This window comes from Amphiprion ocellaris, chromosome 19, assembly GCF_022539595.1.
Source record: "Amphiprion ocellaris isolate individual 3 ecotype Okinawa chromosome 19, ASM2253959v1, whole genome shotgun sequence".
In the NCBI taxonomy this organism is placed as follows: Eukaryota; Metazoa; Chordata; class Actinopteri; family Pomacentridae; genus Amphiprion; species Amphiprion ocellaris.
The window spans coordinates 30,953,554-30,980,320 of record NC_072784.1 but is presented as its reverse complement, the minus strand read 5'-3'; the positions used below and the strand labels follow the sequence as shown (position 1 = coordinate 30,980,320).

The 26,767-nt window shown below is 41.1% G+C and overlaps 2 protein-coding genes across 2 annotated transcripts; both read left to right on the top strand.

The window, feature by feature from the left end:
• Positions 1 to 436: 436 nt before the first annotated feature.
• atad5a (ATPase family AAA domain containing 5a) lies at positions 437 to 17,574 on the top strand. The gene is made up of 22 exons (XM_023270838.3): positions 437 to 819; positions 2,487 to 2,550; positions 4,123 to 5,876; positions 5,989 to 6,058; positions 6,148 to 6,306; positions 7,191 to 7,323; positions 7,411 to 7,671; positions 7,763 to 7,911; positions 8,037 to 8,187; positions 8,339 to 8,650; positions 9,082 to 9,178; positions 9,266 to 9,348; positions 9,852 to 9,985; positions 10,311 to 10,488; positions 10,583 to 10,750; positions 11,231 to 11,458; positions 11,542 to 11,606; positions 11,699 to 11,888; positions 12,032 to 12,162; positions 13,883 to 14,742; positions 16,118 to 16,267; positions 16,831 to 17,574. The coding sequence occupies exons 2-22, from the start codon at positions 2,500 to 2,502 to the stop codon at positions 16,907 to 16,909; spliced, it is 5,403 nt and encodes a 1,800-aa protein (XP_023126606.2). The 5' UTR covers positions 437 to 819; positions 2,487 to 2,499; the 3' UTR covers positions 16,910 to 17,574.
• Positions 17,575 to 18,652: 1,078 nt separating this feature from the next.
• On the top strand, positions 18,653 to 26,423 carry adap2 (ArfGAP with dual PH domains 2). Its single transcript, XM_023270821.3, has 11 exons — positions 18,653 to 18,912; positions 20,284 to 20,408; positions 20,492 to 20,583; positions 20,830 to 20,918; positions 21,180 to 21,292; positions 22,962 to 23,111; positions 23,196 to 23,279; positions 23,442 to 23,504; positions 24,794 to 24,871; positions 24,961 to 25,189; positions 25,912 to 26,423. Exons 1-11 carry the CDS (start codon positions 18,825 to 18,827, stop codon positions 25,938 to 25,940), a joined length of 1,140 nt encoding a protein of 379 aa, XP_023126589.1. The 5' UTR covers positions 18,653 to 18,824; the 3' UTR covers positions 25,941 to 26,423.
• The last annotated feature ends 344 nt before the right edge of the window (positions 26,424 to 26,767 follow it).

Below are 26,767 nucleotides of genomic sequence, written 5' to 3'. Positions count from 1 at the left end.
TCAGCCAATATGAACCTCACAGAATAACATTCTGAGCTCACTTAAATAGGTTTATAGTTGTTTGTGAAACTCAACATATGGTTTCTGTTGATAACAGAGCCCCACCGACCAGACAAAGAGCCTAATCCATCAACCCCCCTAGGCATACTGACCCCTTCGACCTCAAAACTGCAGAACTTACAAAAACACATTCCAAAAAGTAACACATGTCTCAGGTCAGATACTACAATAGTTATGTTTTATTCTAGCTTGATAAGTTTTCACTGGCAGAATTTATATGGGGGAGAATTTCCCACATTCAACCTGCAGAGGTCGCTGTGGATTTTTCCTCTCCGTTAAACAAGACACCAGACGCCATCTTTGTTATGGGCAGGCTGCGTCATGGGAGGGCGGAAGCGTTTCCTTCGCTGTGATTGGTGGAACCGTGGCACGTCAAAGGTCGCGTATATTTGGCGCCGTTCGTCCTCGACCGGGTCTGGCGCGTTTTTGAAAGAGCAGCAAACATCAGAAAAGCATGAATTTTGAATTTCAGTTCGAAGCAGTTTAAGAAATATCTGTCCCGCGCTTTGAGTCCATGTTTTCGCGTCCGACGGGGAAAATGTTTGGGGCACTTTTGGGAGCTACGAGGAGCGGAGCTGCTTTGGAACTAGCATCCAGCCAAGTGTGCTAGCTTGTTGTTTTAAACTTACACCGGTAACCAACAGCTGTCCAAAGCACACAATGAGATTTTCCGCTGTTTTTCACTCGCACACACGTACAAAGTAACAGTAAACGGCAAGAAAACTAAAGTTAGAGCAAGTTACCGGTTCAGCTTCGTGGGTGAGTGTCTTTGTTTTTGTGTTTGTCCATCTGTCATTTAGCATAAAAACTGGAAGAAGTGCTGGGCGCCATGTCAGGAGTACTCACCTATAATACCGCAATATTCATGTAAATGTGCTGTTTACTAACGTGTTTATACCGAGTTTACTTTACCAGAACACTGGGCATCACTGTATTAATGCTGTACTGTACGCAGTGTGAGACTTTAGATCAGAGGTGTCAAACATCTTAGTTCAGGTTCCACATTCAGCCCAGTTTGACCTCAAGTGGGCCAGACCAGTAAAATCAGAGCGTAGTAACCTATGAATAACAACAACTCCAAATGTTTCCCTTTTATTTTAGAGAAAAAAAAACATTTCTGTCAGACAAAAAAAACAACAAAACACGTCAAAACCTTCAAAAAATGACACACAAAATGACAAAAGAACAATGACTTGTGATCAAAATGGCACAAAACAACCAAAAAGAAGACAAAATATTACAAAAAGGACACACAAAACCACAAAAGCAACAAACAGTGGCAAAAAAAGAGACAAACAACGCAAGCAAGACAAAAAGGAAACACAAAACGACAAAAATGAGAAACAAAAGCATGAGACAAGCAACAAAAGTCAGACAATAAACAACAAAAACAAGACAAAATATTCCAAAAATGACTTACAAAATGACTAAAGAACAATGAACAATTTTAATTTATGATCAAAACAACTTGTCATGGTCTAGAAATGATTTTAAATTTATAGTTTTACTAATTTACAATCTGCAGTTAATGTCTTCTCTGGAATTTTTACACTTTTAGGGCCGGATTGGACCCTCTGGAGGGCCGGTTTTGGCCCACAGGTCGCATGTGCGGCATTTATTGAAACAGTTGTTAAAGTAAAATAAGGGTTTCTAATCAGCATTTGTGCTAGAATAAGACAAGATATGGAAAATCTTGTGTCATATTTCTCAGAAATAAGCAAAATGACACAACATGGGAAATGCAGTGCCTGAAACATAGAAAAGCAACAAGATGTTAGTACTTAAATAAAATAAGATGCCTAGAATAAGGCTAGGACAGAACAGCAAAAAGCAATGCTGGCAATTATACTGAGGTAATATAAGTAATATTGCACATGATAATGAAATATGATAATAATATGTTATCTATGAAACTGAAATATTGCATCAGAGGAATGAAAATATGAAATTACATACTAAATGTATTAAATGTACTGTAAGAAATAGGAAAATATGAATGTAGTAGAAAAATCTTCCGTTCGTGTATGTAAAAACAGTCAGATAGCTTATTTGTATTAACAGCAATGAAAACATTAACTGATGTTGCACATTGCTGAACATATAAGCATAAATGTACAACAATTACAGTTGTTGTGCAGCTGTATGTAAACGTGTAGATTCAGTTAATTCATACATAGAGTAGTAGGTACAAAGGTGCAGATATTTCCAGATTCTGTAACAGTGAGTAGATTAAATTGAGTTTAATACTAAATAAACCAAGGAATAAGACAGACAGGGAGAGGAAGCTCCTTTTCTGACATTGTTTTGAGGAATATTAGTTTGCATTACAGAAAACATCGTCCACTGGTCGGCCAGGAAACACAGTTATTGTTGTTGGTGTACAGCTCTTCCAGATGTGTGTATAATGATGCTTTCTTTTGCTTCAGGTCTCTTTGAATTATGGCTGGTGTTGTGGCTATGGCTTCTGTCATCGAGGACTTTGACACTCAGGTATGTTTACGACACTTATGGGGACTTTACATGGCATGCACCAGATGTTACATTGGAAATAGTTTTCCTTCATTCTTAGGGGGAAAAATGACATTGCATTATCTTGCTGTATATTTTGCGATATGAAAACATCCAGCAGTTTTCTTTGTATGACTGGAATAACTCTATGTGTAAGAGAAATAGTTTTGAAAAAGCCATTTGGAACTTTTGTCATTTTCTCTTTGAATAGCATTCTAACTTTATGCTTATAATGCAGAACTTTGTGGTGATGATTTAAATCAGAGGTGTCAAACTCATCTTAGTTCAGGTCCACATTCAGCCCAATTTGCTCTCCAGTGAGCCAGACCAGTAAAATCACAGCATAATAACCTATAAATAACCACAACTCCAAATGTTTCCTTTGTTTTAGTGCAAAAAAATACATTCTGGAATTATTCACATTTAAGGAATTATCTTTTTACAAAACATAATGAACAACCTGATTATAAATTCAATTTCAACAACATTATGCCTCAGTTAATCATTTACACATTACAACTTATAGATCACAGTTTATTTACAAAGGCACAAAACAGTTAGTCATCTGGAACTGAATGATGTAGGATTTTTTTTTTCACAAAAAAAGACAAAACAACAAAAACAAGACAAAATATTACAAAAACGAGATGCAAAACGACAAAAGCGAGAAACAAAGCAACAAAAAATTAGACAAAACACAAAATGACACAAAAAAGAGACAAAAAAGTTAGAAAGCAACAAATTTACAAACAACAAATATTTGACAAAAAATGAAAGCGAGAAACAAAGACAAAAAAGTAAACAATGCAAATGAGACAGAAAAAAACCCAAAACGACAAATACAGTACACAAAATAACAAAAAAACCAATGAAAACAAGACAAAATATTACAAAAATGAGACACCAAACAACAAAAGAACAATGAACAATCTAGAATTTTACTTTATGATCAAAACAACTTATCATGGTCTGGAAATTATTTTAAATTTATAGTTTTACAAATTTGTAATCTGCAGTTAATGTCTTCTCTGGAATTTTTACGCTTTACAAAGTCTGGTGGGCCGGATTGGACCTTCTGGTGGGCCGGTTTTGACCTGTGGGCCACATGTTTGAATCCCATGATTTAAATGGTCAAACAAATGTGTGTTGGCAAACACCGTCCTTTCTGTAGCCAACATATTTCATTAAAACTGTTGTCCCATGTCTTTTTGCAATCAAATTTTCACAGTTTCTCTCATGTTCTTTGTTCATTTTGATGCACATGTGAAGCTTGCTTGTCAACAAACCCTGGGTGTAAATAAAATTTAAAAAAACTCAACATATCCCAGAGACTTTCTTGAAGATTAGTCTTGAAAAATGAGAACTGAGCAAGTTTTCTTTTTGTATCAAGCAGCAAAAAATAAATGTAAATTAATATCTTGCTTGACATCACAGTTCCTGCAAGGCAACTGTTTCTCATGCATACATCACAATGTTAATGCAGAAATGATTCACTGTGCAGCCGTAATTCCTTTGCATTCTTGTGTTTAATGAACTTTATCTCTCTTTGAACAGCCTTGCAAGAAATCTCGCAAAGATGGAGGAAGTCCTGTTGTCAAGACAATCACAAACTATTTCTCTCCTGTGGTCAAACCTATGGAGAAACCCTTTTCCCCTCCTCGCTCCAACAACATCATGGACTACTTTAGCCGGAAGGCTCCGACCTCCAAAGAAAAGTCACCAGAACAATCTAAAGAAAACTGTCAGAGGCCTCACACTGCAGAGAAACACAGCAGTCCAGAGGAGGGGAAGCAGCCGCCTCAGAAACGGGGTAGAAAGGCGAGCAGAGCTGCAAGGAAACTTGTGACAGCTGCAACTGTTAGTTCCACTGAGGAGGAAAGCTGCATAATTGTAGAAGAACGACTTGAAAGCAAAGATTCAGCAGCAGAAGAAGTCAGCACCACTGGGATCCTTGGCAGCGATACAGCAGCTCTACTGGCCCAGCTCAGTGCTGATGGTTGTGTCACTGCAGGGAAATCAAAGGCTGATGAGTGGGCTCAGAGTCATGAAGGTAGTTCCAAATGTGGGAACAAAAGCGAACCTAAACCAGCACTAAACACCACTGAGTTATCTCCAGTTGCACCCTCAAGAGATGAAGCAAAACAAGTCAAAACTGCTGCACGACACACTAGAAAGAGGCAGCAACAGGAGGCAAAGCATTCAGAGATGGAGGAGAAAGAAGCAGAGAGCTCCTTATGTGATGTTAGCATGGAGGTCAATCTGGACGAGGACTCTCAGCTCAACAACAGCACAGTCACAATCTCCTTCGAGGATTTTGTGCGGAGTCAGAGTCAGGACGAGGCTGAAGAGGACGTAAAAGAGGAGCGGAGCAAAGAAGATGGAAGTAAAAACACAGCTGAGGCAGAGGAAATGCACTCAGACCAGCTGGACATCCCCAAAGCTGAAGAAAATCCAGATTCTGGGGAGCCGTCTGTCCAGGTCTCACCTCGAACCATCACCATCCAGGCTGAAGTTCACACAGTCTCACCCAAACCAGAAGCAGCCAAGGCAGTGGGAAAGTTAGCGTCGATCTTCAACCGAAGAAAAGGAGTGAATAGTCCCGCAGAGGTCACCTCGTCTTCTCCAGAGCCTGGACACCAACTTCCGTCTCCTTCTCTGACCGTCAAACGGAAGTCCAATGTGGTTCTTCAAGAGGAGGATTTAGAGTTGGCGGTGCTCGAGAGCGAATCCATTCCTAAGTGCAGCGAGGCAGAGAGGAAGCAGTTCATGGCTGCCTTCAAACAGCCGAGCCTGGATGTGTCCAAAACCAAAGCGGTCAAGAGCCAAGGCAAGCAGAAGCAACCTGGAGAGAATGTTCTGGAAGCTGCTGAAGATCATGATGTAATTCCAGTCTCTGTTGAGGAAGCCTCTCAGGAACAGACAGCCACGACAAAGAAACCGGCAAGACGAGGCAGAAAAAAAGCTGAAGAGGAAACGGAGGCGACATCCATCTCAGCTCCTGCTGAAGAAGAAGAAACGATTGTTGAGATTCAGGACAAAACGGAGGAGCCTCCCGTCACCTCAGCTCCATCTGTTCCTGCTGCGAGGAGATCCAGACGTCAGGCTGCCATCCGACCAGCTCCTGAAACCAAACTAACAACTCCTGTCAGAAGAACCAGGAAACAGAATGAGCTGAAGCATGCTGCAGACGCTGCTTCACCTCTGGACAGCCCTGCAGAGATGTCCACTCCAAAGACACGCAAGTCCAAGAGAGGCGTCTTTGTAGCTGAGATGTTGTGTCCACCTGATGCAGAAGAAAGTCCAATCAGGTGACTCATGCATGCAGTTAATTTTTCATTTTTTAAGCTATGCATCTCTAATGTGCTTTAAATGTTCAGTTTTATTAATGCTCCAATTGTTTTATTTCCATTTCTGCATAAGGATTAAGTTTACTAGAGTCCATAGAAATGCTTCCAAGACTGAAGGAGGAAATGGCATAAACACGACTAAAGTAAGTATGGCGTTTTTCAGATTCAAAATTTAATTGATTAAAAAGATTGACATACAGTATTTAGATGTTGTTCTAATATCTTTTTTCAGACATCAAATGAGTCTAAGAAAAGGAAGCAGGCAAAGAAATTAGTGGAAAAAGCCAAAGTGATCCAGCAGAGTAAGAAAAGCTCAACGGAGGAGAAGAGCAGCTTAAGGCGGTCGTCACGAACCGAGGTGTCCGTCAGGAGGAGCTACTGTGAAGACGAGGTACAGTGGACCGGCAGCGAGGAAAATAAACTACCATCATTACTTTATAGTTTTAAAGTGAGGAGGCAGAAGTAAGATCATTGTACAGATGGAAGAAACATGAGCTACGACCCGTAATGTAGTCAGATTCATTTAACTTGTCATCCAAACTTAAATACTTGGACACAAATACATTTAAACATGATGTTCACATTAAAGTCTCAGCCTTGTTGTGGACTTCATAATTTATTTTATCTTCAGTAAAACATCTATTTTTTTGTTGTAACCATGACAACAACACATTCTATGTTGCCGTGATTTGTAATCATGAAAAAAATTGAAGCATTTCAAGACGCTCCTGAAATCACAGAAAATTTTTCCTAAATGACTCAAAAGTTACCCAAAATTTCTTAAGATGTGTCAAAAATGGGAAAAAAAATTGTCATAAAGTACTCAAAACTCATTTGAAATGACAAAATCTTGTGCAAGAGGACTTAAAATGTGTCCAGAATGAATACATATGGGTCTAAAATGAGAGAAATGTCCTAAATGACTCAAAACTTGTTTAAAATTACTTGAAATTTGTCCAAAATGAGTCAAGAATTGATCCAAAAAAACTTTGAGACATGTCAAAATGCTCCTATAATAACAGAAAATTTGTTCCAAATGACTAAAAATATGATTTGAACCTCTGATAAGAGAAGTGTAGTCTGCAGGTGGTGGGTTTTTATTAGTGCTGAATACGATACAAGAACTTTATTTATGCCCAAAGGGAAATTCAATCAGACTAACTAATAAACAAATGCTGCATTTCGGACAGTGCCATAAGGGAGAATGAGCAGCCTTGGAGGAGTACTGCACTCTCTTAGTGCTTTTCTTATTTATTATGTGGTTTATTTTGTCAGGATTCTATCATCTGTGTGGAGGAGGACCAGACTGATGCTCCTCAAAAGAGCACAACCCAGAAGCCTTTACGCAGCCTTAATGACGTTCTGGGAAAAGCCTCACTTTCCGGCAAAGACGCCAAGCTTGTCCTAGGTAGTCCTTCACACTCTAATATGAGCTATTCTGTGTCATTATTTTGTTGTAACTTTGTCTAACTGTTTTATATTTAATGTGTGACAGACTCCAAAGTGGCCTCTTTGGGCCAAGAGAAGGCTCCTCGTAGGGCGTCGGCAGTGATTTCCATCTTTGACGAGAGCAGCCACGAGGGCTCCGAGAACTCCCAGGACGACGAGCAGTTCAGGGCACGCAGGGAATTCTTGAAGAGCGGTTTACCCGAGTCCTTTAGAAAACAGATTGCCAAGACGGCTGCCACGAAGGAGGCGTACTCGCTCTCCTGTTCCACCTTCCAGCCAGTCGCACACACGACGCAGCCACCAGATGGTACGTTACTCCTTCTTAGAAACATAAATGTTGTAGCTCTGAAGGTACGTGCCAAGCTACTGGGTGGAGACCAGCTGTTGTTTTTTCACAGATTGCCCTCTTTGGAGTCTGTCATGGCCTGAGTCTTCATTACTGAGCCATCTGAAGGAGTTTAGTAACCGAACATCCAAACCGCTTCCATCTGTTGGTGGTTCCCTTTGTGTGAAGACGACTCCCGCCTGTAGGAGCTTCTGTGAAAGGGTGTGTTGAAATAGTTGTCCAAGCTCAATTGTTCTCATCGAATGACACAATTGTCTTATTAATAGGTTTGTCTGGGATGTTCTCTGATAAATAAACCAATCGCAATATTTTCTTTCTCTTTTCAGGGTTCCGGCTGGAGACCTGAGATCTCTGAAAGTGTTCGTCAGCTTCTCGTCGAAGAGCTCAGCACCTCCAACCCTCAGTTTCCTGCACAGAAGTTCATCACTCGCTTCTTGAAGAGACGCACTGAGCATCAGCAGCAGTTCACGGCTTCAGGTCGGTATCCGATGAGCTGTTACTACAAGGCATGAGGTTGCATTAGCAGTTTATTCTAGCTTGTTAAGCACAATCTCTTTTGTCATTTCTATCAGCATCAGATTGGTGAATGAGTTCAGAATTTTCCTTTTTTTTTTTTTTTACTTACTAGAACCAGAAGGTTTAACCAGAACCACAAGCACCCCGCTGCCAGCCGAGCCAGCAGGAGGGAAGAGGAAGAGGAGGGACGACAACAGGGAAAACACAGGGAAGGTGGCTAAGAAGCAGCGATCCAGCCAATCAGAAGAGAAAATCTCCATGGCAGAACCAGAGCCGATGAGAAGGGGAGGACGTACGAGACGAGCTCAGAGGTCCAAGCTGGAGGAGGAGAACGCGAAGCCTTCACTCAAAGCTGCTCCCGTCCCGGCCGAGGACGATTCTGTGTTAATACTAGACAACGTCCTTTTGGAAGCTGGAAACAAAGGTGTGGAGGCAAAATGTGTGAATTGAATCATTGAATTCTGATATAAATGTATAGCTGGCAAAATTACATCTGAGGAAGCTGAAATCAGGCAATCGGCAAATGAGGTATAACCAGGAAACTACCACTCATAAGTTATGTCAGTTCTTGTTATCAGAGTCAAATACATCTAAATTCTTGGAACGAAGACAGGAAAAGCCACCACTTCACTGCAGACGGTGTATTATTATCTAAACATAAGATGTGCGTGAATAACTCACCCACTGAACTGGTCAGACAAATTTCATTTAAGAGATTTGGTAGTAAGGTCATTATGTCCTCATTGTTAGAGCTGCTTCTTATAACAGCGTTTTAAATTACTGTAAAACATGCAAACTGTTTTTGTTGGTTATTGCAAACCCCAGTTTACCTCCTGAAACTCCTTTTTCCTGCAGATGTGGTGAAGGAGGACGTGTTGTGGACGGACAAATACCAGCCTCAGCACTCCAGTGACATTATAGACAACGGCGCCTCAGTGAGGAGGCTGCACAGGTGAGGAAACCCACCTGTAGCTGTAAAATGATAATCACTGTGTTTGGGATAATGGTTGACTGCATGGATCCTTTTGTTTTTGTCCAGTTGGCTGAAGGAATGGAAACTCCGTGCAGACCGAGAAGAGAGAAAAAAGCAGAAAGACAAGAAACTAGAGGAAGGCAGCAACGGTGAGAGATGAGAAGAACGCTGATCTTCTTTTCTTCTGCTGCTTGTTTTGGGGATGCACAGTAGATTGGTGGTTAGCACTGTCGCCTTGCAGCTAGAAGATCCCCGGTTCGCATCCTCGCCTTCCTGGGATCTTTCTGCATGAAGTTTGCATGTTCTCCCTGCATGTGTGGGTTTCTCTAGGTTCTCCAGCTTCCTCCCACAGTCCAAAAACATGCTGAGGTTAACTGGTGATTCTAAATTGTCCATAGGTGTGAATGTGAGTGTGATTGTTTGTCTCTATGTGTAGCCCTGTGATAGACTGTTACCTGTCCAGGTGAACCTGTGACAGACTGTTACCTGTCCAGGTGAACCTGTGATAGACTGTTACCTGTCCAGGTGAACCTTCACCCTCAGTCAGCTGGGATAGACTCCGCTCCTGTGACCCTAATAAGGTTTAAGCGGTGTATAGATGATGGATGGATGGATGGATGTTTTGACTCCACTGTGGTTTGTTTGTGTGCAGACTCAGACTGGGACTGTGGAGAGGAGGACTCCCAGGATTTAGAGGACATGTGTAATACGATGCTCATCACGGGACCCACTGGAGTTGGAAAGACGGCTGCAGTCTACGCTTGTGCTCAGGAGCTCGGCTTCAAGGTACAAATGTTTGACAATCAATCCATGCCATTCAGCGTAGGCCATCATTTCTCCATCTAATCCAATCTTTAGCTTTCTGAATTGTGACTGTTGATTGTTCCTTGTGTAGCCATGATGTCAGTCTGTCTATCATCTTCATTCACTGTCTGTCTCGGCCTCTCTTTCCATTCATTTTTCCAGTTGTGATGATATATTAGAGGTGCTCTTTCCTTATGATGTTGCTTGTCTTTTCCTAATTTTGTTAAATAAATGTGTGACATGCATTTCAAACAGCGGTGTTTGGTGGGTGGACAGCCTCATAACTGTGTCCTTATTCCCTCTAAAGGTGTTCGAGGTGAATGCTTCATCTCAGCGAAGTGGTCGTCTTATACTGTCGCAGCTGAAAGAAGCCACTCAGTCCCACCAGGTGGACAGTCAGGGGGTCAACGCCCACAAACCCTCCTACTTCAACAGCTATGGCACCAGCAGCAGCGCTGGAGCCGCCAAACCTGGAACATCTCCAAGTACGTGCAGAGAATACGATTTGTCATGAGTGGGAAATGATCTGTTTTATGGAGACCGAGCATGAGCTTATGTTCTGCCTTCTTCGTGTTTCAGGGAAGGTTAACTCTCCTCGCAGGGTGGTTTCCTCTCCCAGGAAACATCCTCAGTCACCAAGAGGTTCCAAAAGAGGAAATCTGGCTCCGACCTCTTTGGCCAACTTCTTTAAAATGGGTCAACCTGCCAACAAGGAGCCACCGAACACTACAAAAAACGAAAAAACAGGTAAATATACACCACTGTTCAAAAGTTTGGGGTCATCCAGACAATTCCATGTTTTCCATGAAAACTCCCACTTTTATCCTTGTGCTAACATAACTGCACAAGGGTTTTCTAATCATCAGTTAGCCTTTCAACACCATCAGCTAACACAATGTAGCATTAGAACACAGGAGTGATGGTTGCTGGAAATGTTCCTCTGTACCTCTATGGAGATATTCCATTAAAAATCAGCTGTTTCCAGCTACAATAGTCATTTACCACATTAACAATGTCTACACTGGATTTATCATTCATTTAATGCTATCTTCAATAAAAAACTGCTTTTCTTTCAAAAATAACGACATTTCTAAGTGACCCCAAACTTTTGAACAGTAGTATACATTTAGAGTGTGAACTTTTAATCTGTTTGATGATTCAGCCTCCATGCAAAGCTTTCATCAAGTTTTTTCCAGTTTTTCTCATCACCCTCATGTCTTCTTGTAGCTGCTTCTAAGAAAAAGGCAAATGAAGGTGTCGGTAAGCAAACAGCCAAGTTATCAGCAGCTGCCACGCTGAAAGAGAAGAACAGCGAAGAACAGAGCAAGAAGACGGCAACGTCGCTCATCCTGTTTGAAGAAGTGGACGTTATTTTTGACGATGACTCAGGGTTTCTAGCTGCCATCAAGACGTTCATGACCACGACCAAGAGGCCAGTCATCCTCACCACCAGCGGTTAGTATGAGCAGAAGTCATTTATTGTATTTTTATGCACCGTCATGTCTCTGAGTCTAAAATAAATCTCCTTTGTTCTTTAGATCCAGCTTTCAGCTCCATGTTTGATGGAAGCTTTGAGGAAATTCATTTTAAAACACCCTCCCTGGTGAGTGCAGGATTCCTGAACCTGATTGTTTTGTTTATTGTGGCTTCATTTTAATTAAATGTTTCATTTATCCTTTTGTCTCCCTGCTCCAGTGGAACGTTAGCAGCTACCTGCAGCTGCTGTGTCTGGCTGAGGACATGAGGACGGACCCAATGGACATCAGCTCTCTGCTTAAACTGAACAGCTGTGACATCAGGCAGAGTTTACTGCAGCTGCAGTTCTGGACTCGCAGCGCAGGAGGACGCCGTGGTGCACAACCATCAGTGCAGACGTCCAAAAACGGTAAGAAAATGAGCTGGAAAAATCTAAATAACATCGTTGTCAGTATCCTGCTAGGTTTGCATCATAATTAGCCTCTAATGTATATGTTTTTCCTTTTTTGTTGAATGTTTTAACAAGTGTTTTCCCTCTTTTTGTCTTAAAAGCTAATCTGAAACCAGAGACTGAAGAGGCAGCAGATGATTCTGTTCTGCCTCCCTGTGATGCTGGCTGCACTGAGAGCAAACTGGGTCTGCTGAACATTCAACCAGAGGCTGACATCTGGGAGCTGCTCAGGGTAAACTGCACATAAACATTACTAAGCAACAACCTCCTAAAAGAGCCACAACACTGGATTTATAGCCCAGTAAATCCTGTTTATTTACAGTTCACATATGTGGCAGGGTATAGGTCTCGTAAAGCTTGTCTACAAAGTTTATTTTTGTTTATTATCAAACTGAAAGTTGCTCAACACAGCTAATTCATCGTATTGAAACCCATGATTATATTCGTTTATGTTAAAGTTACTGAATTTTACAGGTTTAAAAGTGTTAATTCCTTCCTGTTGGTGCATTCAGCTGCCACCTAGCATTGTGTGTACAGGCAGTAATCTAAAAGTCCACATTGAATTCAAGTACTTCATGTTTGCAAACATTTTGGCAGTTAGTCGCACTAAATGGTCTACAGCAGAGGTGTCAAACTCATCTTAGTTCAGGTCCACATTCAGCCCAATCTGATCTCCAGTGATCCAGACCAGCACAATCACAGCAAAATAACCTATAAATAACCACAACTCCTATTGTTTCCTTTGTTTTAGTGCAAAAAAGTACATTCTGAAAATGTTTCTATTTAATGAAATATCTTTTTACAAAACATCATGAACAACCTGAAATTTCTGAAGAAAGGTAAATTCAATTTCAGCAACATTCAGCCACAGTTTATCATTTCCACATTACAACTTCCAGATCACAGTGTCTACAAAGGAACACAACATTTAGTCACAGCTATCTGGAAGTGAATGATAGAGTATTTGACAAAAAAGTTAGAAAGCAACAAAAAATGGACAAATGACAAAAGCGAGAAAACGACAAAAAAAAAACTGACTAACAACATAAGTGAGACAAAAAAAAACGCAAAACGACAAAAATGACACACAAAACCAATTAGGGCTGAACCCGAATATTTATTTTGAGATCCGAATATTTGGAACCCCCACCCCCCCCACACACAAAAAACACCAGCAGAACAAAAAGGAAACACAAAACGACAAAAATGAGAAACAAATGACAGAAACATGAGACAAACAACAAAAGTCAGACAAAAAAACAACAAAAACAAGACAAAATATTACAAAAATGAGACATAAAAGAACAATAAACAGTCTATTATTTTACTTTATGATCAAAACAACTTGTCATGGTCTAGAAATTATTTTAAATTTATAGTTTGACAAATTTACAATCTCCAGTTAATGTCTTCTCTGGAATTTTTACACTTTACAAAGTCGTCCTGCAGGCCGGATTGGACCCTCTGTAGGACCAGTTTTGGCCCACGGGCCTCATGTTTGACACCCCTGGTCTATAGAATATTCTGACTTTGAATATATGTAGCTGCACAACAACAAATAGATGCATATTTTCTCTTAGAATGTGAAACACGATGTGCTTCACAGATCAGTCTGTACAGTCCAGCTCAGTGTTTAGTCTCTGTTAGGATCCCGTACGGACCGTCTGGCTGCAGGTCATGTAAGAGCCTCTTCAGACTGTTGTCTCATTAACACGGAATTACTCAGGAGGATTCTTTATCTGAGTCATGGTAATAAATCTGAGAGGAAAAAAAAGATAATTCTAGTGAAATTATCATTAATGTGACCTGTAAATGCAAACAAAAGGAGGAATAATTTTTCAAAAAATATTGCAAATATGACTTGGTTTGTTTTGGAGGCGATGTTGACGAATGAATGATTCATTTCAAGCTGTAGCTGTTTTACAATAAATGGATGTGTGTTGTTTCATCAGAGTCCAGGAGAGGAGGCGGTTTACTGGGAGCTGCTGACAGACAGCCGACAACGAGGAGTCGACCTGCTCTATTCCAACATGGAGAAACTCTTACCTCTACCCCTCACACAGCTGACCACCTCCACATTTAAACCAGAACAGAGCGTCCTTGTATCACAAGATATAAAAGAGCAGCCGTCACTCACCTGCCTGCAGTCAGACACGATGCCACCCGATAGGCTGCTGCACACGACTGATTTAGCTGATTCCTCAGAAGATGCCAGTCCAGTCAAAGTGTCCACCAGAATGAGGAAGAACAAGAGGCGACACCATCTAGCTGACCAGGACGGCCTGCAGTCAGACTCAGAAGATGAATTTGTGTCTCTCTCCAAGCTGCCGGGCGCTCCTCAGGCTAAAGAGGACATCAAAGAGACTACGGTTTCAGAAAGAGTTAAAAAGAAGCCGCTGACTCCTGAAGAACAAGAGAAAAGCCTCCCAGTGTCACAGTGTCTGGAGTCAATAGCGGACTTCTTTGACAACATGTCCTACATGGACTCGTCATTGATGCTCCACCCACATGGAGGTGACCTCCACAGAAGAATGTCACCTGTCAGTGCAGTCCTTAAAGATGGGATGACAGATGAGCTGAGGGTTGAGGCTGACAGAGGAAGCTGGATGATGGGAGGTCATGTGTTGGAGATCCAGGCAGCTGTGGAGGCTCTGAGCTTCCGTAAGTGTCGGGCTTCAGTGGCAGAGTCGTGGGAGAAAGCCCAGCAGATAGGACGGGAGCTGGGAAAAGAGGCTGCAGCTGAACTCAGCCTCCCTATGGCGGCTCATCGGGACGGTTACAGCTTTACTCAGGACGGCTTCTGTCAGCCACAGTGAGTCTTCACACAGCGTCACACATTCTAATCATGTTCAGTATTCACCCCGCTGTTCCAAGCGCTTCCCTGGCCTCCAGTTCTACAATTTCATTTAGCTTTCATCCACAGCGACGTTCCTCTGAGAGTAAACCAACACCAGCTAGTCAGGAGAAAACAGCCTGGATAAGAGCCATAAAACAAAGTGCAGACGTAATGGGAATTTTTTTCTTTTTTTGCATCTGTCAAGTGCAAAGGTGTTCAGAGAAGAGCTGGTTTTAGTCTTTTCTTAAAAACTGAGAGAGACTACAGATAGAACATAGTCTGGTAACTGGTTCCACCACCGGGGAACCACAGAGGAGAAGAGTCCAGCTGTGGACCGGCCTGTTGTGGTGGTTGGATCAGGAACCTTTGGTTGGAGGGACGGAGGGAGGGAGGATAGACCTGAATGAGAGTTCAGGTAGAGGGGAGCTGTTCTCACTGTAGTTTTGAATGCCAGTGTGAGAGTTTTGGATTTTATGAAGCGATCTAAACAGCGGGGTGACATGAGCTGTTTCTGGCTGGTTGAAAACCAGACGTGCTGCTGCATTCTGGATCATCTGCAGAGGTTTGACCATGCACGAGGGGAGGCCTCCAGTAAGGAGCTGCAGCAGTCGGTGAGTGATATTACAAAGCTTCCAGTTACATGAAACTCAAAACTCTGATAAGCGCATTCAAAACCACAGTGATGGTTTTCAACCAGGCAGAAACGGCTCACGTCACCCCGCTGTTCAGATCGCTTCACTGGCTTCCAGTTCCTGCCCGCATAAAACTCAAAACTCTGACACAAAACCACAATCAAAACAGCTCCCTCCTACCTGAACTCTATCATTCAGGTCTACACTCCTGATCCTGATCCAACCTCTACAACAGGGCCGGTCCACAGCTGGACTCTTCTCCTCTGTGGTTCCCTGGTGGTGGAACAAGTTACCAAACTCTGTTCCATCTGCAGAGTCTCTCTCAGTCTTTAAGTAAAGACTAAAAGAGTTATCTGAAAGAGACTAATGAGGGATTCCACCTAGACATCTGTGACTCTGGAAGGAGTTAGAAGAAAGAGAGTAGTGAGGGAGTCTCTCGGTCTTTAAGAAAAGACTTCTCTGAACACCTTTGCACTTCAGACTGCAAAAAAAATAATTCCTATCCCCTCCTGCACTGCCTGTAGTCACCAAGGTCCTATTATCAATCTCAAACTTGTTTTATGGCTCTTATCCAGGTTGTTTTCTCCTGACTAGATCCTTGCTGGTGTCCAATCTACTGTCAGATGCACGTTGCTGTGGAAAAGCTAATTGAAATAGCAGAACTGTTTTTATTTTTATCCTCAGTCAGTTTAACTGAATTAATATCTGTTTGGTTCCAGGCTGATCCAGCGGAGGAGAGAAGTGATGGAGAGTCTGATGCTCAAAGGAGTATTTGGCAACAAACCGGCAGCCGCTCTGGACTATTTACCAATTATACGCAGCATCTGCAGATCAGAGCAGCTGAAGGAGCGAGGAAAAGTGAAGCGACGGTGAGCGTGCAGAAATCATTCTGGTCAGCAGCAGCTGCAGCTTTAGGTTTGCTGGGTGGGCAGGATGTGGTGGAGATGATGTTTAGGTTTTGTTTTGACACAAGCACAAAAATAACAGTGTCAGAGTGCAACCAGATGCAAAGCAGTGCATGCATGCAACACCTACAAATACATAAATGCCTGAAAAGTGACACAAAAGATGTAAAAAAAACCTACCAGAACGAGGCAAAAATGTCTGAAAAGCGACACAAAAGGGTGAAACACAACAAAAATGAGGTAAAAATATCTGAAAAATGACACAAAAGGGTGAAAACAACCAAAATTAGGCAAAAATGTCCGAAAAGGGACACAAGAGACAAAAGCCAACCAAAACGAGGCAAAAAATATCTGAAAAGTGATACAAAAGGGTGAAAACCTCTAAAATTAGGGAAAAAAATATCTATGAAGCGACACAAAAGAGGTGAAAAACATCCAAAATGAGGCAAAAATATCTGAAAAGTGACACAAAAGAGGTGCAGGTTGTTGAAATGAAGACAAACACTAAACTTTTCCTCTCCTTCCAGGTTCCTGCACTATCTAGATGCGATCCACTTGGGTCTTGACAAAAGCACTCTGCAGGACCTTGCTGAAGATTTCCCCTAATCTACAGAGAAGAAGAAGTGTCCTCATGGTCACGTACGGGCCTCAAATAAATACTTTAATGTTGTATAAACTCTGATGGAAGAAGGCACTTGGTTACAGGTCTGACAGCTTAAATCAGACTTTAGTTTTATGGTTGTAATCGTCTGAGGATGTTTTCCACACATTTTACCAGCATGGAAGTGACTGACTCACTGAGCACACAACTAAAAACCTCACATGCTGCCCGGTGCTTTGAAAGACTGTGTTAAATTTTACAGCTTCATGTTAATTTTTTAATATTCATCTGTGTTGGAAGGTCGTGTGTTTTTGTACAGTAGCTTCATAGCCTCACTTATCGGCGCTTTGCATTTGGCAAAGTGTTTTTTAGAAATTGAAGTGTGAATGATTAATAATGTGTACCAGAGATTAATGTGTAAAATAGAATTTGCATCTGTATTTGTAAAGGCTATGTGTAAATTATCATCCTGGTTCTTACACTTTATAAAACGCCAGCAGTTTCTGACAGACAGTTCTGCTGCATTTTTTTTTTACCATAAATGCCACTTTTACATTCATCACAGGGATTGTTTTTTCAGCCTTAAATACTGAATGTACGGTATTGACATTATTCATAGTGGATTTTGTGTCGTAACCAAATAAAGGTTTATCACAACAAAATAATGAAATGGTCTCACTGTTGGGCTGAATTAAATATATGATCAGTAGGCTGCAGCTATTCACGTCCTTTACCTAAATAAAAGTGCTGTATTACAAGCACCTTACCTCAATAGAAGTACACCTGTTGGAGTCCAGTTAAATCCATCATTAAGAAATGGAGGGAATATGGTTCATAAATGAGAGCAGGTCCTCCTTAAAATATGTGCAAGTAAGTGACTAGTGAGAGAGGCCACCAAGACACCTATGACTCCTCTGAAGGAGTTAAAAAGAGACTAGTGAGGGAGGCCACCAAGACACCTATGACTCCTCTGAAGGAGTTAAAAAGACTAGTGAGAGGCCACCAAGACACCTATGACTCCTCTGAAGGAGTTAAAAAGACTAGTGAGAGGCCACCAAGACACCTATGACTCCTCTGAAGGAGTTAAAAAGAGACTAGTGAGGGAGGCCACCAAGACACCTATGACTCCTCTGAAGGAGTTAAAAAGACTAGTGAGAGGCCACCAAGACACCTATGACTCCTCTGAAGGAGTTAAAAAGACTAGTGAGAGGCCACCAAGACACCTATGACTCCTCTGAAGGAGTTAAAAAGAGACTAGTGAGGGAGGCCACCAAGACACCTATGACTCCTCTGAAGGAGTTAAAAAGACTAGTGAGAGGCCACCAAGACACCTATGACTCCTCTGAAGGAGTTAGAAGCTGAAATGGGAGAGGCTTTGCATAAAACAACTGGATTCTGACCCCAGGTTCTTTACCAGTCTGAGGCATGATGCTTCCACCACCTTGCTCCACTCAACACTGAAGCAGCATCAGCAATAAATACTGACTTGCAGTTGGTGAATACTGGCTCAGTCACTTATGTTTTACATTGTTAAGTAATTGAGATTACTTTGCATAAATGTGTTTCACTTTGACATGAAAGAGTCTTTATTTGTATATTTTTGTAAAAATGACCTGACCATGATTCAGTGTTGAAAAGGAGCCAGGTTTGTGGGTTAGTTTATCTCTACATCACTGAACGTGTGAAGGGAGGCGGTCTGTCGTAACAGGACCTCCCTAAATTAAACCACGTCACTGTTTCCTGCTGGACGCGCTCCAGAGGAGGAAGGTCGCTGTTGAGACATCAGCAGCTCATCTGTCGCAAGTTCCAGGTTTCACATGGACGTTTTCTCAGCCGCCCTGTCTATGTGACCAACATGCTGAGTTTCGACCGCCAGATCCGTCGTCGTTTGAGAAGAGAGCCTGATTTTTCCGCACCGAAATGGCAAACCGTGAGCGAAACAAAAAGATCTTACTGGAACTGGTGAAGCTGCAGGACAACAGCCGGTGCGCGGACTGCAGAGCGCCGGGTGAGACACAATAGACCGGTCTGGGCTGTTACTGTTCAGTTTATCTGTTAAATCAGCAGGAAACTCACACAAAGTAGATAATCTGATCCGAAAACCTCGAGATAGTCTCTCAGTTTAATTGTATTTTTAGAATGATGTGCTGCAGTCTAGGAGTTTGGTTGGTGTCATTTATAAAGCACTGCAATCCTACACTGAATTATCCACTCTGGAGCACATCTCAGAATAAAACTTTAGTCTCATGCTGCATATTCATAATTAGTTCAGCCTCATTACACTTAAAATCATATTAAGTTCATTCAGCTTCACCTGCTGCCTTAAAAATATAATTTAGCTGCATGTAACTGGTTCAAAATCAAATTATGAGCTGTGAAAATGCAGATTAACTCATTTAAATTAACTGAACTTGAGAAGTGACTAAAGGCTTGTAACTCTTTTTTGTCTTTTCTAACTTTAAAGAGTTTTTTCCCTCAACTGTTGAAACCATTTTTCAAATTATAATTATTAGAGTCAGTACAAAAAGTCAGAAATGATACAAGGACCAAGTGATTAGATTTTGGCAGTGATGCAGCTTATAGTCTGGATCCACAGATTTGTTAAAGATTTCTGTATCATTGCCAGATAGCGGCACGGCGTCACTGTAACCATGACAACCACTGAACACTGCATCAGCTGCCTGCTGATGATCACATGATTGTGATCCTACTACAAATCCACCGCTGAGGACTTATCAGGACTTATCCATCAGAAATGATCCAAGGAACAACTGATTAAATTGTGGGGGTGTTTCTGAGTCCCATCAATTCCCGCCACCCACTACATATTTAGGTCACGTGATTCGGTATCCATACATAACGTACACATGCATAACACACGCCTGTGCTCAGTGTAAGGTCATTTTGTCTGTGGTTACATCTATATTAAATGGACACACTCTATGCTGTCGTGATTTCTGCCCCAAATTTTTTCAAGATTTCAGCCGTCGGAAATGAAACAACGACTGAGGAGCCTTGGAGGAGTGCTCTGCTCTCTGAGTGCTTTTCTTGTTATCTTGTATGTTTAAAAGGGAGAAAGTCATCCGGAATTTCATTGTACGCTGTGTATAATGACAATAAAGCTTTCTTATCTTCTCTTATCTTAAAAATATAATTCATTCAATGGGACACTTTCAGATGTACTTTTGTTGCACTAAAATAAAGGGAAACATTTGCAGTTGTGGTTATTTATAGGTCATTATTCTGTGATTTTACTGCTTCAGAACACTTGAGATCAAATTGGGCTGAATGTAGCCCCTAAACTAAAATGAGTTTGACACCCCTGATGTAGGATGATGGACATAGACTTGGAGGAACAGTTTTGCGTTTGAATCCTCAGATCCAGACTGGGCGTCCTATGAACTGGGAGTGTTTGTGTGTCTGAACTGCTCTGGGATCCATCGCAGCCTCTCCAGCCGGGTCAAATCCATACGGCTGGACTTCTGGGAGGACAAACTAGTGCAGGTATGAGCTGCACCCTCCTCTGCTTTTAGCTTTTCAGATGAAATTACCTAATCTTAACGTGTGTCTTCTGGGGTTCTGGGCAGTTCATGAAGTCCAGTGGAAACGCCAACGCCCAGGCTTTGTATGAGAAGGCCGTGCCACCGTACTACTATCGGCCTCAGCAACATGACTGCAAGTAAGTGGCTTTCCCAGAATGTTGACACTCTTCTAAAAACTTTTCTTTATGTCTCCATGGTGGGATTTTTGGTAAATCCTGCCAGAATTTACGAGCACTACCAGACTGCTGACTGGGCAGCGCCGCAAATATGAGAGAGAAGTGCAACTAGTGAGAATAGAAGTGAAATCTGGATGATTTTCTCCAGCTCGGTCAGAGTTTAATGAACCGTGTAACTGTTTTTCACCTGTTTGTCTTGAACTGCAGCGTCCTGAGAGAGCAGTGGATTCGAGCTAAGTATGAGAGGAAGGAATTCACAGGAGAAACCAAGTACCCTCCAGTTTCCTACTCCACAGGTGATCATTTCTACACTTGTTCACTCTGCTGCACAAAACCTTGCAAGGCAGTTGGTGCAAAAATAGTTGGAACAATGTGGTTCCTCATACGCATGCAGAACTGAGCAAGAAAAACCTGTTTTTTTATTTGCATCATGAAAGAGCCAGGAAGTGAAAAGTGGCCGCTCTTTGCAACACGTTTTGACTGACTAACTGACACATTTGCAAGTGCAACCTGCATGTATCAAAGCAGAAACTGTGATTCAGTCGTTCTGCTACCAGGTTTCTATGAGGGGATGCTGTGGAAGAAAGGGAAAGAGAACACACAGTTTCTGAAGAGGAAGTTTGTACTGTCAGAGAGGGAATTTACACTGACATACTACAACAAGGAAAATGTGAGTTTCCTGCAGCTCTGACACAGTTCATCTGCACTGTACGGTATAAATAATTCCTTCATATTTCAAGATTTCTTGTTAACAACATTTGCAAGAATTGGTGTACAAACAGCAGCATCCGGATGTGCCCTTAATACACTCCCGCTCAAAATCTTAAGAGCAGTTGAAAAGTTGCAAGAAACTGCATTTTGAACTGTTGGATCTAAAGAAGGTTCTAAGTAGAGCTCAGAAAATGCAACAAGAAAAAATGGGAGTGAGAGAAAAACAAAATTGACTGAGCAATGTCTTGAAAACAACAATTAAACTGAAATAAGCTGTTCATCAGCTGATCAAAAATTTAAGTCCACAGCTCAAAAAACCTGAAAACCCTCAAAACAGAAACATTAGTGTCAATAAAGGACTCAGTAATGAGGAGCTCCATTGTCCTTGTGGATCACTTCAGAAATTGGTTTAGGCATGATGGATGTTTCCAGGAGACCAGTGGGAACGCTGCTCCAAGTGGTGAAGATGCTTCATGAAGGGCATCCACTGTCTGAACTGATGTCTGTTTTTGTAGACTTCCTTTGCCAGCCATCCCCAAATGTTCTCAGTTGGATTTAGTTCAGGGGAACATGCAGGATGGTCCGAAAGAGTGTCGTTATTCTCCTGGAAGAAGTCCTTTGTGAGGCGATACTGGGAACTGCAGCGTTGTCCTGTTGAAGAACCCAGTCATGACAACACAGATGAGGCCCTCAGTCATGAGGGATGTCCACTGCAACATCTCCACATAGCCAGCAGCTGTTTGACACCTGCAAACCTGAAGCTCTATCATTACGTAGAAGGAAAAAGGACCCCAGATCATGACGGAGCCTTGTAGGAAACATCTCCAGTGGATCTCCTTGTCATGCCAGTAGCGTTGGAAACCATCAGGTCAAGGTTGCATTTTTTCTGGTCAGAGAATAAAACTTTCTTCCACCTTTCATTGTCCCATGTTTGGTTCTCCTTGCAGAGTCCAAATGGGCAACTTTGTAGCTTTGAAGGAGATGTGGACCGTTTTTAAGCCCTTCCCTCGCAGATGCCGTCTGATGGTTATTGGGCTGCAGTTAGTACCATTAACAACCTTGATTTGGCTCGAGGATCGTCCCGCGTCTTGACGGACAGCCAACCAGATCCTCTGGCTCAGCGCTGGTGAAAGTTTTTTGGGTCTGCTACTTCACTTTCTTGTTCCATAACCTTCAGGATCTTTTAAGAAATTCAAAATGACTATCTTACTGCGTCCAGCCTCACCAGCAATGACATGTTGCTAGAGGCTTTGCTTATTCAGCTCAACAATCCTACCACGTTCAAAGACAGAAAGCTTTTCTGCCATCAGGAGGTCATGACAGTGTGAATACCTGACAGGAAATGGAATCCAAATTTTTGTGCAGATTTTGGCTTTTAAAGGCTGTGGTCTTAAACTTTTGATCAGCTGACAAACGCATGTTTTGGGTTTAAATGCAGTTTTCAATAAATTACCTGCTCACATTTGTTTTTCTCTTGCTCCCATTTCTTCTTGTTGCATTTTGAAGCTCCACTTAGAACCTTCTCAAGATCCAACAGTGCAAAATGCAAATTCTTGCAACTTTTCAACTGGTCTTAAGATTTAGATAGGGAGTGTATAAACTCTGAAATCTGTGTATTTGTGATCAAGGAGTCCAAAGGCCCTAAAGCTGTCATCGCTATAAAAGACCTGAACGCCACCTTTCAGCCACAGAAGATCGGTCATCCTCACGGGCTGCAGTTCACCTTCCAGGACAACGATCACACCAGGAACCTCTATGTTTACCACGAGAGCGCTGAGGTGGGACTGTGTGAGGATAAATAACAGCAACCTGCAGCTCTTTCACTGATTGAGAGAAACTCAGGATTTCTTCTTTTATTCCAGGAAATAGTCACATGGTACAACGCTATTCGTGCTGCTCGCTATGCATACCTGAAGACGGCGTACCCAACTGGGACCGATGAGGAAGTAATGTTAAACCTTCCAAAAATAAATAGAAAAACAGACTTTTAATGCAGGTTTTTCCTTAGATAGCACAGCTAATGCATCCCGAAATTGAAACCAAAATGTGGACTGTTTTGCTTAAATTTTCTAAAGAATAACAAATGTACTGTTACGTATCTTCACCAGCTGATACCAAAGATCACAAGAAACTACCTCAAAGAGGGATACATGGAAAAGACAGGACCACTGGTAAGTTATTAAATCAAATAAATGCTATTACATGAAATTCATTCACACATTTATTCTGATTATTATGCATATTTTAAGGGAGGCTTTCAAGTCATGTTTGTGGTTGTATCAATAGTGTGTCAGGGGAGTGCATTTCAGTTTGTGTTTCTGTTCCTCTTTCACACACACAGACCCACACTTTGCATGAACACGTTTTTAAGACTTGACCGTTATGATAGGAGGAGTAAAGTTTAAGAATCAGCTAAGAATCATCACATGTTCCCTGATATGAAAAACACATTTGTTTCAGGCAGATGTTATATGCAAACATGCAGCCTCTTGTTCAAAAGTCATCACTTGGTTTTTGCATCTTTTTTGTTGCTGGCCGTTGGATTTTAGTCGGCTTGGGTTGCTTTGGTTTGTGCAAAATAAATAAACTGGATTGAATTTCATTACCTGAATAAGATCAAAACCAGGACAACACTCAAAATCAGAATAGTAATTTGCAGTTACGTTCACTCACTGCTTTTTGCTTAAAAAAAATAAACAAAAATGTGATGTTAAATGTCAGTAAAACACACTTTACTACTACTATTATTATACTATCCTGTGGTATATATGCTATACTAAAGGATGCTATGCTATTCCATGCTGTACTATGCTACTATACTACGCTACATAATACTATACTACACTATATTATACTGTAATACACTATATGACACTACACCACACTATACTTTACTATACTATACAACATGACACTACACTATCTTACACTATGGTATACTACATTACACTATACTATACTATACTATACTATACTATACTATACTATACTATACTATACTATACTATACTATACTATACTATACCATACCATACCATACTATACTATACTGTACTATACTATACTGTACTATATTATACTGTGCTAATCTATACTATGATATACTGTGCTATACTATACTATGCTATGCTATGCTATGCTATGCTATGCTACACTACGCTAGGCCAGGCTAGGCTATGCTATGCTATACTATACTATGCTATGCTATGCTATCGTATGCTATACTAGGCTATACTATACTATACTATACTATACTATACCATACTATACTATACTATACTATACTATACTATACTATACTATACTATACTATACTATACTATACTATACTATACTATACTATACTATACTGTCATACTACTATATAACTATATACAGTATAAGAATTGATTGTTAAAAATGTGATAATGTAAACTTTATTTTTATGCAGTGTTGACATCAAATGTGTTTTTCTACACAGCAAAAGGAACCGTTCAGGAAGAGGTGGTTTATTTTGGACTCTCAAAATCGGAAACTGTTCTACTTTAAAGAGCAGCTGGTGAGGACCAAAACTCTTCTAATCCCATGCAGTACGCTTCTGTGATGTGTTGAACTCTGTTTGAATCTTTTCATGTGTTTCTAATGCAGGATGCAGAGGAGTTGGGGGTGATTTTCATTGGCACTGAGAGCAACGGTTACTCTGTGAAGGAGTGTGTCCCAAAGCATGCTCGGGGAAACAAGTGGACCTGCGGTGTTTCGGTGGAGACGCCCGAGCGACAGTTTGTCTTCATGTGCGAGCAGGAGAGGGAGCAGAGAGAGTGGCTGGAGGCCCTCAGGAAGGTCATGTCACGGCCAATGGCACCACAGGATTATACCAGTGAGCACGACTTCACAATACTGTTCATAGTGAATGGGACAGAGGCTGCAGTTTCCCCCAAATCTGCAACAGTTTTTTTTTTTAGCAGAAAGGCATAGAAATAGTCCAAATTCATCATTAACACCTCTGACAAAATGTCTCAGTGTCTTTTGTTACTTATAGTAGAGCTGCCCGATACATTTTTTGTCTAACTTTCTTTTCAAATAGTTAACCTTGGTTCATTAAACAAAGTATTGGACAATTGATATTCTGATGTGATTGTTGTTTCTGAGGGGAACGGGAATGTCTTCATCAGTTTTCAGTGCTAGAAAGGCCAACATCATTGGGATAAAAGAGGAAAAGTCACCAAAATTCCATGAAGGAACTATGAAGATCTGTTGAAATATGCCACTCCATCCAGAAGATGTGGAATTATTTACTTTGATAAGTGATAATTCTGAGCTGCTGGTGGTTTTCATTGGACCAAAGTTATGGGGATTCTTCTACTGGGGAAAGCAAATAAATAAAAAAAAGCCCCAACATTCCTGAATTAATCAAAGCTATAGCTTTAACTCAGCAAAGTTACCCCAGATAACAAATAACAGCAATATTCCTGCTGCAGAATCATTGTACATCTGTATTTTTGTTTGCACAAACCTTCTTAACATTACCATTAGCACACATGCTCTATCAGCACATTCTGCATCTGAACCCACCACTAATCCTCTTGTGCCTAATTCCAGTTGAAGCCAACATGAAGTATAAAAGATGACCTACAGAGCGGTATGACAGCTGGAGGATGGTGAGAAAACTGTATGGCTGAACCTCTGCAGCTCATCAGATGGACGGCAACCTGCTGCCCCTGCATTGAATCACCACTGATCTGTGGTTGTTGCAGTGAAGCGTCTTTAATGGTGACTCTGACGGTGCTCTGTGCCACAGTGTGGGTTAAACACTTCCATAGACTCATTTCAACTGACGCTGAATCTGATGCTCAACCACACACTTCAGAATTTACTGTAAGATCCATTCTTTTGTCAAATTATGGACACTTCAACTGATGAAACACTGTTTATTCTGGGGTATGGTCACTGCATATCGCCAGACTGTTTTTGATGCATTGTAATTTACAATATTCAGTGTATATTTTTATTAATTTTCTAATAATTATATAATTAAAAAATAATAATTGGGATCAGTGAACATGTATTATAATGCTGTGTCTAGAAAAAATAAACTAAGAGGCGATACTACACTATGCTATACTATATTCCTATGCTATACTACACTATACCATACTATACTGTGCTGTTAGCAGTATAGTACTGCTGTGCTGCACTATACTATACTATACTATACTATACTATACTATACTATACTATACTATACTATACTATACTATACTATACTATACTATACTATATTATACTATACGCATAGTGTATAGTATAGTATAGTATAGTATAGTATAGTATAGTATAGTATAGTATAGTATAGTATAGTATAGTATAGTATAGTACAGTATAGTAAAGACTGAGCTCCTTGTCAATCACCCTCCCAACCAGTCCCTCTATACTATATACTATACCATAAGCATAG